Here is a 12740-nt window from a genome sequence, read left to right as displayed (position 1 = left end):
CTTAAGCACTTTGTCTCATTTAAAAAAAAAAAAAAAAGTAAAGGAGAAATATTTTGCACTTACCTAAATTGCCATCAACGTACATGAACTTAAATGAAGACGACTGTGAAAACATCCAAAATAAAATTGACAAATATGCATGCAGCTCTTAAGACAGAAGTATTTAAAAAAACAGCTGAAGAAAGCAGGAAACAACAGTACAGTGAAAAACAGAAAATATGGTGAATGAATGTGCTGAACCTAGTGACTTTAAAAAAAACCTTAAAAGATACTTTCACTGGTCATAAATACTATATTACAAATTTGATTTGGAAATACTGAAACATACTTTTTCTCAAAAAGAGACATACTTAAAAAGAGAATTGGGTAAATTTTTGTTATTCTTACTAGTTTGTTAATGTGATAACATACCCAGGAAGCATAGTAAAACATGAACAGAACATTTCTGTTTCTTAGGTTACTAGCTTTACCATTTGTATGTAACCTTGTACTTCATAAACATTCACAATAAACTTTAAGATTTGTAGTGTTGCACACATTTACACATAGACAATGAGACAGGCTGCAAGGTATTTATAGCACCAAAAAGTCCTCTGACCACTTCTGGTATTTAGGAACAATGGAGAACCACCTTTCCAACCAGCAGTCAAGTGCAGACTTTGATCCATATTAAGGAAGAAAACACTTAAATGGGAACTCTAGCTGAAGACTCAATGCTGGCAACTCCCTGCATATTCCACTAGGATCAAACCTCCAGAATTTCAATGGACATAAACAAAAATGCCTCAAAAAAAAGACAAGTAATCTCAGAAGTGGACACAGCAAGGAGATTACAGATCTTCAGCTTCCTTTGACTTCCATTTAGAGGATGCCAACAGGATCTAAGCAATGGACTGTCCAGTTTGGAAGCAGGCAGGGCTGATCCCAACCATGGAAACCATTTGGTAAAGTTAAAAACTGGAAAGCTTCTTTAAGCATATATAATAATAGACCATATTAATACATAATATTTTCCAACTACATTTAGTTTTACATGTATATATAAACAATACACAATTCTTGAATATTTCTTTAACTCCACTGACTAGTTCCCAGATAAGCTAGCAAAGTTACAGCAAATTCAATTATAGCCCTTGCTTCCTGAGGTTTTAGTCATCTCCCTGCCTTGTAGGAGTGTACTTAGCATGTCAGAAAGCAAAATAAGTACATGGTATGTTTGGGTTGGGGTTTTTTGTTTCTTTTTTTAAAGAATGTATATATTAGCCTGATCAAGGCTCTACCTTGAACACAGTTTAACTAATGCAAAAAAAAGGAACTAAATTTCACAGTATTTCTCAGTGTATTTTCTTTTACTGTTCTACTTGATACACATCATGAAACAAAGTAAAAATGAAAAGCATATGAAATAACATTGAGTAGCTACTCACAGTCCTGAAATCATGAATACACATATACTTATCTACCGATTATTTTATCACTTCTAGTCTCTGAATTGCAGCATCTTTGAGTTATTCATATTGCTACAAATATATTAAATATATTTCAAGGAACAATTTTGTATACAAAACTATGAACCTCTTAGAAGAACTATTCACTATCCTTTTTATCCTTTTCATCTCATCAATCAGAAGCAAACCCTTGCAGTATCAGGACAGGAACTAAACTTCAAAAGAAGATCAAAATTTACAAAATGTTTTCAAAGAACACATTAAGCAAATTAAAGTTACCTGGTTTTCTGTAAGGAAGTTAAAAAAAATAAAAAAAAGGATCAAAATCACCATTTATTTCCAAAACCAACATGTAAACATATCATGAATGAAAAAGAGCCACTGTTCGTTGCACGCAGTGGTTAATTTTGTATTAATTATGTAGTATTAAATAATGACATTTATAAGTAGGGAAAAGGGACATGTTGTGCAACTGAGTTTACAGTTTATTTAAAACACATCAAGGGATCTAGTTCAGTTATTGCAGTGTCATAAAAGCAGCATGTCAATTGATAAACATAAACATTATCTTAGAACCAGCTAATCCAAACAGATAAGCTAGTCATCCCTCATTTTAACAGACAGGCAACAATCCTGGGAATCAATACTGCTGAATAGTTTCTTGTGTCCTCCCAGTTCTTTCCACCTCACAGCCTTCTGCTCTTCATTGAAACCTGCTACATTAACTTTTCTGTATAATACATTCAAGCAACTTTAGAGAGAGTAACTATCTACTGGGGGGGGGGGGGAATGCAAAATCCAAATAAGACATTGCAAATGGATGATTCCAAGATGAAGAATCACTTTAAATAGTTAAAAAACATGTAGAATACTTCCTACCCTTATATATATATATATAATCAAAGCATGTATACAATACTACTAATTGTGCTGTAAGAAAAATATGTCAAAAAATATAAAGAAAAGGAAGACGAGACAACTTTACTTGTAATATCAAAGTACAGTTGCTCAAAGCATACATTTTCAAAAGTGAAATAATCTTGAAAAAAATCAGGAACATCCAACTTATTGTCCATAAACTTCCTCATGGGTCTCTTTTTGCTTCCAAAAGGTTTAATTTTTATCAATTTTCTGTTGAAATACATTCTCCTTTTTCAGACTATCTCTTCAGTCTGCCTGGTTTGTTCTAATTTATAATCCTATTTTCCAGAATTTTTTTAACCCTTCCCAGCTTGACATTACCTGGGTGTGTAATACATATCCATCATTCAGAAAAGAGATGAAAGCCCCAAACATGACAAATCCTGCTAGACATCTTTCCAATCTCACCATGAATCATTGATAATTACACTTTGACAGTCTTCCAATCAGATAGGCATCTGTATAACACCAATTTAATCTCATATACTTCCCACCAGCTTGCTGATGAAAATCTTCTGAAATGATGTTGAAAGTTCTCCTAATGTCAACGTTACTACTGTTTTGCTCTTAGGCAGAATGCTCATTTTCCTGTCATCCAAGAAAATCAGACTTGTTTGACATTATTCTTGACAAATCCATATTAAGGGCTAGTCCTTTTTTGATATTTTTCCATTACATGCCTTACGTTTTAGAAATAGTTAATGATTTTTTAAAAATGCAATTAATAACATTTACAAATAATTCTATTTGTTCATAATATATTTTCCCAGAAACTGCAACAAAAAATATCAAACTTGTAATTCATTCATGCATGTCTTTTTTTCTCCCCCCCTCTTTCTTTTTCTTTTGGCAGGCAGCTAGATTTGCCCTTCTTCAGTCTCCTGGGAGTTCCCAAAGTTGGCTATGAGACTAAGGGCCCCCATTCAGGGTCAATTTCATCACACACAGCCAATCCAAAATTTTAATGCTTCAGTAAGAAACATTTCAGCTTTTAAGAAAGTAAATTTCATAAGCCAGTAGCCCTCACATACACAAGGACAGATTATCTCTTTTCAGTATAAATGTGATGGATCACATCACATTTTTAGTCTTAAAATTATAGCTTTTTTGATAATTTTAATTGAAATTAGTTGTTTGAAAGAATCAATAACCATGTGGATAAGCAAAACTTACAAACTAGCTGATACAGCCAGCTTGGACTTCCAAACCCATTCCTTCAGAAAGGCTCCACTCCAAATGCTTTACCAGAAAACTAAGCAGCAATTAGATAAGAGGGATGGTCCTTTCATACATAAATACTTGATTACAAGAGAGGAAATAGCAGAAGCCCACAATCAAGTCATAAAACCAACAGAAGGCCCCTGTGGAGTTTTGCTGAAACCTGTGGCTGGGCTTTGTGCTGTTTGAAATACCCTAAGGAACCCAGAGAACAGGGTGAAGAGCAAGATGAAATATTTTCCACACAGTATTCAGGGCAGTAAAGACAAAAGCCAAATACAAAGAAGGATTTTGTAAGACCAGGCAATTAGGTAAGTGCTGGCAGGTGAAATTCAGGGAGATAAATGAAATTACTCAGAAGTGAAAATAATCCTAGCTTCATGCATAACAAGCTGGGATCTAAACTGATTATAACCACTGGTGAGATTCTTCAGGTATGATTAATATTTCCATTAAAATATTAGTTCAATACTCAGTAGCAGTAAAAGAAAAATAAATGAAAGGTAACCCAAAGCTAGAAAGAACAAACTGAGTGTTGGGAATTCTTGGGAGAGACATACAGAATAAAAGGGCAAACACTATTGACCATCAATGCATTTTACACCTGTATTAAGAACATGAGCCATTTTGGTCTCTTCACCTCAAGAAAAATTATGTAATAGGTCTGAAAAAAGACTCAGAGAAGAATCTTCTCACAGGAAAATAAGAGCACTTGTTAAAAATAAAGGATATGAAATGAATGGAGGACTTTAACAGAGTTACTAATTTACTTTCCCCTCAAGATGAGGAAACAGCTTTTTAGGAAAACAAACAAAAAAACACCACCAAAAAACCCACACATAACCACTTTGGTAGGTGACAGTGTCTGAATACCAGATCTAGATTCCAAATGACAATACAAGATATTTGACATTTCCATAAGAAAGGCTACCAAAACAGAGTATATTAGGATGTTCCTCCTACTGCTACTTCAACCGTCACAATTAAAATAGCTAACCAGTAAGGCTTGTGAATAGCAGAACCTCCATCAAACATGTTTTTGGTCCTAGCAGCATCCTAGTGCACCTACTATAAATAAATATTCAGTAACTATTACTGTCAGTCTGGATACACAAAAATAATAAATTAATTTGCTGTACTGAACTCCTGATCAAGACTCAGTCAACTTCCCGCTAAAGTAACTGGTGTCAGGCTTGTTAGTTCCAAAGGTATTTAGGCTCATGACATGCCTAAGAGGTGGAAAGTTTGGAAAAAAGCACTGATGGTGTCACAAAGCCGGAAGTAAATTAAAAATTTAATTTGTTGTTGCCTGCCAACAAAGAAGTTTAGATTAGGAATCTGGAAGTGAGAGAAACATAGGATTGCGTTTTTGTCTGGGGAAAGTTAACAGATGGTCTAAAAAGGATCAGCTTTAAAATAAGACCAGCAGCCAAAAAGTGTGTGGAGAGAGCAATACAAAAATTTTTTTATCTATTCTGTGCCACTGTTTTGTATAGCTTTGTAAAATAGCAGTCTCAAAGCTTGACCTTATAGCTTTATTCAACCAGATTAAAATACTTCAGTCTTTTCACAACTTTGGGAAAAGAACGTTATGTGAGTATAAGTATTTAAAATACTTATTTACAAGATGTTCTTTTCTAAGACACAAGTCTCTGCAATGTTGCTGAAAAGACAACTTCAACTTCATTCTGTAACAGATTTACAGAAGCTTACATATGAGGATTTAATAGATCTTCTAACTTTAACAGCTAAATGCCTTACAGCTTACACAATATGCCTGTGCATGTTTATTTATACTTTTGCACAGGTGGCTCATTTACCTCTTCAGAAAAGGTTGCTAAGTATATTTAGACTGTTGCTGCAAAAAAGCACTAGAGAAAGTCTCAAAAATAAGAAAAAGTATAGCAACAATCATTCTCTTCAGCTATTATGTGAATGAATGCTGCATGAAGGAAATTATAACCTGCATTCAGATTCTTATTAGTGTGCTTTCCTACTGTTTAGCAGCCAGAGGCAGATAGATCAAGACATACAATTCTTGTTGTAAATGTCAAACTTGCTCCAGCATAGGATACAGTACCATAAGTAAATCATCAAGTACTTAACCATAAACCAACACAAAGAAACTGTCAAAATTATTTACCTGATTTTCTTCATGGGAAACTCTCATTTGTTCTTTAAGAACTGACATTCTGGCTGCTTCCTCTTTCCTCAATACTCTTTCTTTCTTCAGCTCAGGACTCCAGAAGGTTTTGATGCTATTCATGGAGGATCCCAGCTTGCTGTCCTTAATATCTAGTTCTTTTCTAAGAAGATCATTCTCCCTCTGTAGTTCCTTAAGCTGAGCCTGCAGGTCTAACATGGTACTGTCTCTAACCTGTCTCAGCATAGAAGGAACCTGATGGTGGTGATGGTGTGAAGATGTGGTCAGACCTCCATGCTGATCAGTATAAGAAAGGACATCTGTGTGCGAAAGTCCAGCTGAAGCAATATTAGGACTGCTCCCCATAGCTGTGACTCGACCACCATACACAGCCCGATTTGTAGCCCTTCCAAGAGTCATTGTGCCCTTTGGGAAAGTAGTAGAAGCTACACCTTCATGGTCACTCAGATACATTGGTCCAGATGTTGCATAGGCTGCATTAAGGGACTGGATGTTCTCCATCGATAACGTCTTACCTGTTCCTCCTCCTCCTCCACTATTTGTTCGCCTGTGGCCCAGGCGAGGGGATCTTGGCAAACGAGGAGACCTGGAGGGACTTCCTTCCAAGTTGCTGATTGTTCTTGCACTTCCATACATTTTTCTTCTACTTTGAGGTACTATTTCGTAATAAATTAGTAACACTAAAGTTGAATATTAAATTTATAATTCCAGCTAGAAATATTGGCAGTTTCACTGCATTCTTCCAATAGGCAAAAATCTATTGTTCCTCCAAAGTCAGAGACCTGAAAAAAGATACAAAATTAAGCAAATTTTCATCATGGAAAATAAGTAATCAGCATACATCAGAAATTAAACTAACCCACTTCCCAGAGTAATTACTTTTAAAATAAAATTTACTATATATTTTGTATTTAGGATGACTAGTTAAAAATATATATTCAAACTATTTTCATTCAGAAGAATAAACTGTTCATTTATTTCAAAATAGAAAATATCTTGACATTTTGACTTATTTTAACAAGCTTTATGTCACAATAAACAGCATGGGCCCAAAAACTCATCTTAGCCTTTTGTTAATGGGCTTAAATGGCTGTCCATGTGGAATTAAAGGAAAAAAAATAGCCATTGTTGACTTTAAGAACTACACAAACTAAGATACTGCATTTTTAAAAGACAGCATAAAAGTAGCAATTCAGCTGTTCTGTATGTTCTCGAATAATATTAAATTAAGACAGAACAAGCAAATAGGCAGAGGTTTAAATCTTTGTTTAGATTAACAAAGAGCTTTTTGGATAGGAAAAAAGATGAAGGAAACAATGTTTCTTTCAGCTGTACAAAATGTTTCTTTCAGCTGTACAGTTCAGCTGTAACCAGTAAAAGCATATTTTAGTAAGAAAAATTAGTAATAAAACTAAGCTATTTTGAGTGAATATTTCCTTCTGAACAATTAATACTGTGTTGCAATACATCATATTTGTTCAATGAAGTACTAGCTTGCTAATATTTATTGTTAATAAGCTTCTCAAGAAAAGGCTGCATGACAATAATCTAGGTTTTCATTTAGAAAAGGAAGGCTTGTGAAATACAATTCTCTTTTTTCCCCTATGGAAATCATATTATTGCTTTGCTAGAACTATCCTTGTAATTTATTTAACCAAACAACAGACAGATGTGGACCAAAACTTTGTTCTCAAATTCTTCAACACTATCATTATACATTTACCAAGTTTTGAGTAAGTATATTAACTTCACGTAGCATAAATATAAACATACAATAGGACTTTAGGATTAGGTAGGCCAACTGATTATTTTTCTTTAAACAAATCTGACCATTTCAATAAGTTTGTGGTATTAATTAAATTGGTGGTCATTAACCAGCTCCAGTACCATTTATTTCAAAAGGTAATGAGAGGAAGAACAAAAGTTAGATTCAGTCAAATGTAGTATGTTAACAAAACCCTCAAGGCATCCTCATTATCTATAGATACATTATTTCTGTGTTTTAAAACATCTGTTCTACATTTGCTGTGAAAAAAAAAAATGTTGCTGCAGACAGTAGGTTGATGTGATGTCATATTTATTAATAACCTTTAGGATGTTAAAGCCTCACCAACAATATTAGCATAAAACATTACGGATACTAACAATGTCAGCAAACAAGAAGCATACCAAGTTCTCCACTGACCCCTCATTATCCAACACTATCATATACCACAGTTTATATGAATTGCAACAATTCCTTGGTATATGTTACGTTTTCATAAATTTAACAGCCACCATAGTCTAAAGCATTTTTGTTTCATTTGCATTACCAGTATGTTTCTGAATTAGCTGAGATGTTTCAAATTGTTCAACTTATTTCAACTACTATTATACAGTGACCATTCTTGTGAATTTTTACCTGTTTCCCAAGAGGTTACAAGAGTCTTGTGTGAAGAATCACAAGATTCAGAAGCAGAAGGCATGGCACTACACTACACTGAAACACTGATGACAATGCCACTATGGGTGCTCAGCAAAAATATAGAAGCGTGGTATTTATTCAACATTGATAATTTGGAAACACTGAACTTTTCATACTGCACCCAGGCTGCTCCATTAAAAGTAATTCATCTCAATGCAAGCACTGCCCTCATCAGAATGACTCAAACAAGCTAACATAACATGGTTCCACACAAACTATGTTAACAAGACCAGTAATTCTGTCATAAAACTACCACTTTTTGCCACGTACAAACAATTCAGCAATGCATAAAGCAAAGCAGGGGTACCTCGTTCAATGAAAAAATGTAGGTTTTAAACTGTTTAGGAAGACAGGCATAAGATTTTCTTTCCTACTTCAGGACTACATAACTAATAACACAAATATTTTTAATTCTAGAGACAAAAGCCTGATCCAGCTTCTGAAGCCACGAAAACCTCTTAAAGCTTCCTGAGTTCAGCCTGAAACAGAACAAGGTCTTAAAATAAAAGATTAGTCAGGATGAGTTTGGTACAGTGCTCTGGGTGATGCTCTGTTTGTGTTGAGAAAGGAATGTACTCTGAATAATTAGAAAAGATAAGGTGGGCACCTGAAGGACATAAGGAGACCATCAAGTCAGGAAATCGTTGAACAAAGGAAATTGAAAGGTCTACTCCACCTAGATCCCACCTATTTTGAATGGAATATTAGGTGTCAAAATCAAATGAGTATGTATGTAAAGACCTTGTGTAACCTCTCATGAAAACTGTATAAAATACCTAACTTTTACCTGAAAACTTTGGAGCTAGTTTGTCCAGTGCAAATCGACTAGCTCCCCAATGTTGCACGAAATAAATACCTTTGCTGCTTAAAGACAAAATTAGTCTCTGAGCAGTTACTCTGTGCCGTTTTGGCATCAGCCCCAAGGTGCACAGATTTAAAGGAGCCAGATACAACTTGCTGATTTGCATTTTCAAATGTTAACATTTTATCATGAGTACCCAAACCTGCCCCCCTTTTCTGATGTCAACCAGCATTCAAGAGATGACCCAGGACTTGTTCCACAAAGAAATGGTGCAGCTTTTCTGCCATCTCAATTTCAGTGCATTGATCAATAAAAATCATATTTCATCATGGTGACTGGGGGCAATGCAATTGCTCATCCAAATTCTCAAGTGCCAGCCATCCTCTGGTCAAATAATATCATTCATAATGCACTCCGAGAAATCCACCCTTGTATATTTCTAGTTTCCTGAGAAAGTTCTGTTGCTCCTTCAAAGAGGATCTCACATGAGATCAGAGCTGAAGATCATTTTCCTTCCACTGGCTCATAGCAGATCCTAAGCAAAACCAACTGTCTGCTGAACTGATGCAATTCCCCTACCCCCCACCCCCCAAAAAAATCTGACCTAATGCAAAACTAAGATTGCTAGCATAAGCTGTCAATGTCAATTTAAACTGGATACAATCAAATAATTTTTGATACAGCAGACCTGATACATGGCCAGGTTGTGGGGATGGGACCAGATTTGTTGATCCTCAACAGTACAGGTACAGAATACCCCTATATCATATCAATACGGGTTTTCCTTGCCATTGCCACAGTCTGACAAACAAGTAATTTATGCTTCTTCCTTTGAGTCACTTAATATCCTACCTTAGCCTTTTGTTTTTGTCCCTGATATGTATTCTTAGGTACTTGGTTTGCCTTTTAGTTTACTAGCTGTGGTCCATCTTCCTTTCTCTACTTCTGTGAGGTTTTGAGAAGTCCTCATCTCAAAGCAGAGAGTTTTTCTCGCTTAGTGCTCCAATGCTTATCATTGAACCCTACTGAAAAAGGGAATCGCCATCCCTCATGCAAAGGGAGGCTAATTTCTCTCTAGGCTTCTCCTTTAATAAAACTGTTCACCTACTGACTTAGCATTGTAACTTTCATAAGCCTGTGTAAATTCTGAAAGCAACAGGAGAAGCAAAACGCTACCAGCCAAAGGAATGTAATTATCTCCACAGAAATTTCATTAGCTTTATTTTCCCCCATAAAATAATCAATATTGAGACCCCTACGTAGAAAGTGCAAGCACACTGACGATATGCTTGGTTTTCTTACTTTCACAGGCTACTAAGGATAGCTCACAGACCAAAAGCTGGTAACTACAATTTAAAGAAATTCTTACAGTGTATCTCTATTTTAATTTGCAATTCATTACCTTCTACAACCTGAATTATACAGACTTGCTTTCTTGCCAACACTTTTGAAAAAGGAAAGCCTGTGAAAGTCTGCTTTTTGGAAGTATATATATCAAGGATAAACCTTGAGTCTTCCGTTATGGCCATGAAAAGTCTCAGACACAGCAGAAGCCATATACCACTGCTTTATGGAAGAGGTGAGAAAGGCACCTAACACCATTTTCTACTATTTACTGTGTATACACAGAGCCTTCCTAGCTTCAGGAAGATTTACTGTGTTGTCTCAACACACCAGGAATAGAAGGCATGAAGAAACAATATTAGGAAGAAGCAGTATCAGCCTCAGGGTTTCAACAATTGCCACACAGATGATCATCTACTGCCTGGAAAAAAAGAGAAGATCCCTTTCCCCATCTTCCCATAGAACCTGCTGACCCAGAGCAATTCTAGTTGAACTTAGAGTGGGCAGGTGGGATACAGATTATTCCATCTTGAAAACTAAACTGATTTTATATCACTATTTTAATTTAGGGGGGCAAATCTTGGATGAAAAACAATTGCTTTAGAGTAGTAACATTTCAAGTATGCTTTTGCTGAACCCTTATGCACCATAGTGCAAGGAGTGGAAAGAAAGATAAATGGAATCAAGTGGAAATATAAAAATCTCATATATGATGGGGAGGATAGGAGAGCTGTATAGACAAGAACAGTGTACCCAAAACTAAAGAGACCAATCCTCCCTCTCTCTTGACAGAAGCCCAGAAGCTGTAGATCTTGCAGTAGCAAGCACAAAGGAGCTCTAATACAACTCATGAAGGTTATATCCCCCTGAAAACTTTTGAGACAAAAAGTTACCCAGATTCAGTCAGTCAGTCTGGTCTATGACTGACTGCAGACCTACTGCATGTATTTTCCAATAAAAGGTTATTCTGAGTTCTAAAATCCAAATCAGCTTAATAGTACTAGAACAAAAAATATGCTCATCTACTTGTCTCAATATTTTCTTACTTTAAAAAACACTTTTTAATATAAATATGACTTTAAAAGTAACCATTATGATTGTGACTAACATTTTGCATTGCAAACAAATCCAGAATATTAAGCATGAATTCTCAACTGGGGGGCAGGGGGCAGACATCGGACCCTTCCCCAACCCCCATGCTTTCATCAGCCTTGAAAATCCCAACAAATAAGAAACAGTCACGCTAAAATACTTCCTGGTGGCTGTTTTGACTTAAGCTTAGTTTATTTTCCACATTTTTGCCTCATCTCATCACCTGCCCTCTGGAGACAATAACATCATGGGTTCAGATTATCCACATCACTTAAGTCTCTGACATTGCATTTTATTTGCTTCTTAACTATCTATTTTTATAGAGACTTAAAACATAGGATTCCAGTATAATGCTAATGGAAGGTTTGTCTCATTCAGTTTACTTTCCAAATGCATTACTTCTACATTTTACATAATTACAGCTTCCTTGAAATACTGTCTTCACAGAACCCCATTAAGTTCTGGTTTTCACTGGTTATATACTCTTTTGCACACAAACATACCCCCAATTATTTTTGTTAAGTATTTAAACAAATCAATGGCAAGTTCAAAGCAATTGAACATTTTCTGTGTTGTGTCTGTCAATCTTTTCATAAGAACTCCAAAAGAATTGCGTAGAGGCACTGTAGCTTAGCCTCAAAACAGACTAGGGGCTACTTTGCCTGTTTCCTGAGCTCTATGAATCCTGATGATTCAGAAAAAAATGGAAACTAGATCTTGCCAGACAAAAGCCTATGGTGTCTGAATAATTTTTAAAGAAGTTATTAAATTCTTCCTTAATTCAATTGAGGAGAATTACAGTATGTTGTTACATTCCATGGCAGTCCTGTAAAGTGTTTGGACCGAAGCAGCCCAGCAGTCTCAGATCAGATACTCCAAACCATTCAAAACAGGTAACAGTCTGAACTCTGCTACCAATCCTGCATGCAGCCACAGCGCATGGAGAGTTCGCACCAGTTTCACGTTAGAGGTTTCACTAACAAGCAGGCGCTAGACAGCATGCAGTGTGGTTAATTCCACAGCAAATTTAACAACTTTATTGAAAAAAAATTATCAAATCACACTATGCTGGAAAACACCAAGAAGTGTAGAAAAAATTCAGTAACTAGACACAGGGCCAGAGACAACAAGATGTAGCAAACCTTTCCTCATTAGATATTCCCATGAAAGAAAACATAATATGAGCAAATATTCAGACTGTGCTCAGGAAGTACATTGACCAATAAATCCAAAGTATCATCTTAACCATACAGAAATGATTCTTCATATTACTGACAGCAGCCAAAT

At 35.6% G+C, this 12740-nt stretch overlaps 1 protein-coding gene across 6 annotated transcripts in view; it reads right to left on the bottom strand.

Annotated features, from left to right (window-relative positions):
* ERC2 (ELKS/RAB6-interacting/CAST family member 2) overlaps positions 1-12740 on the bottom strand; it is a 521662-nt gene that overhangs the window by 494427 nt on the left and 14495 nt on the right. For all 6 annotated transcript variants that reach the window (XM_040593123.1, XM_040593126.1, XM_040593127.1 and 3 more), the window contains one exon: positions 5731-6533. In XM_040593123.1, coding sequence (XP_040449057.1) covers positions 5731-6387 — 657 coding nt within the window. In that variant the 5' untranslated portion in view covers positions 6388-6533. The remainder of the gene's footprint in view (positions 1-5730; positions 6534-12740) is intronic.

The sequence above is a fragment of the Falco naumanni genome, chromosome 4 (genome assembly GCF_017639655.2).
Source record: "Falco naumanni isolate bFalNau1 chromosome 4, bFalNau1.pat, whole genome shotgun sequence".
In the NCBI taxonomy this organism is placed as follows: domain Eukaryota; kingdom Metazoa; phylum Chordata; class Aves; order Falconiformes; family Falconidae; genus Falco; species Falco naumanni.
The sequence above is the reverse complement of the archived record's forward strand: the minus strand, read 5'-3'. Positions and strand labels throughout refer to the sequence as shown.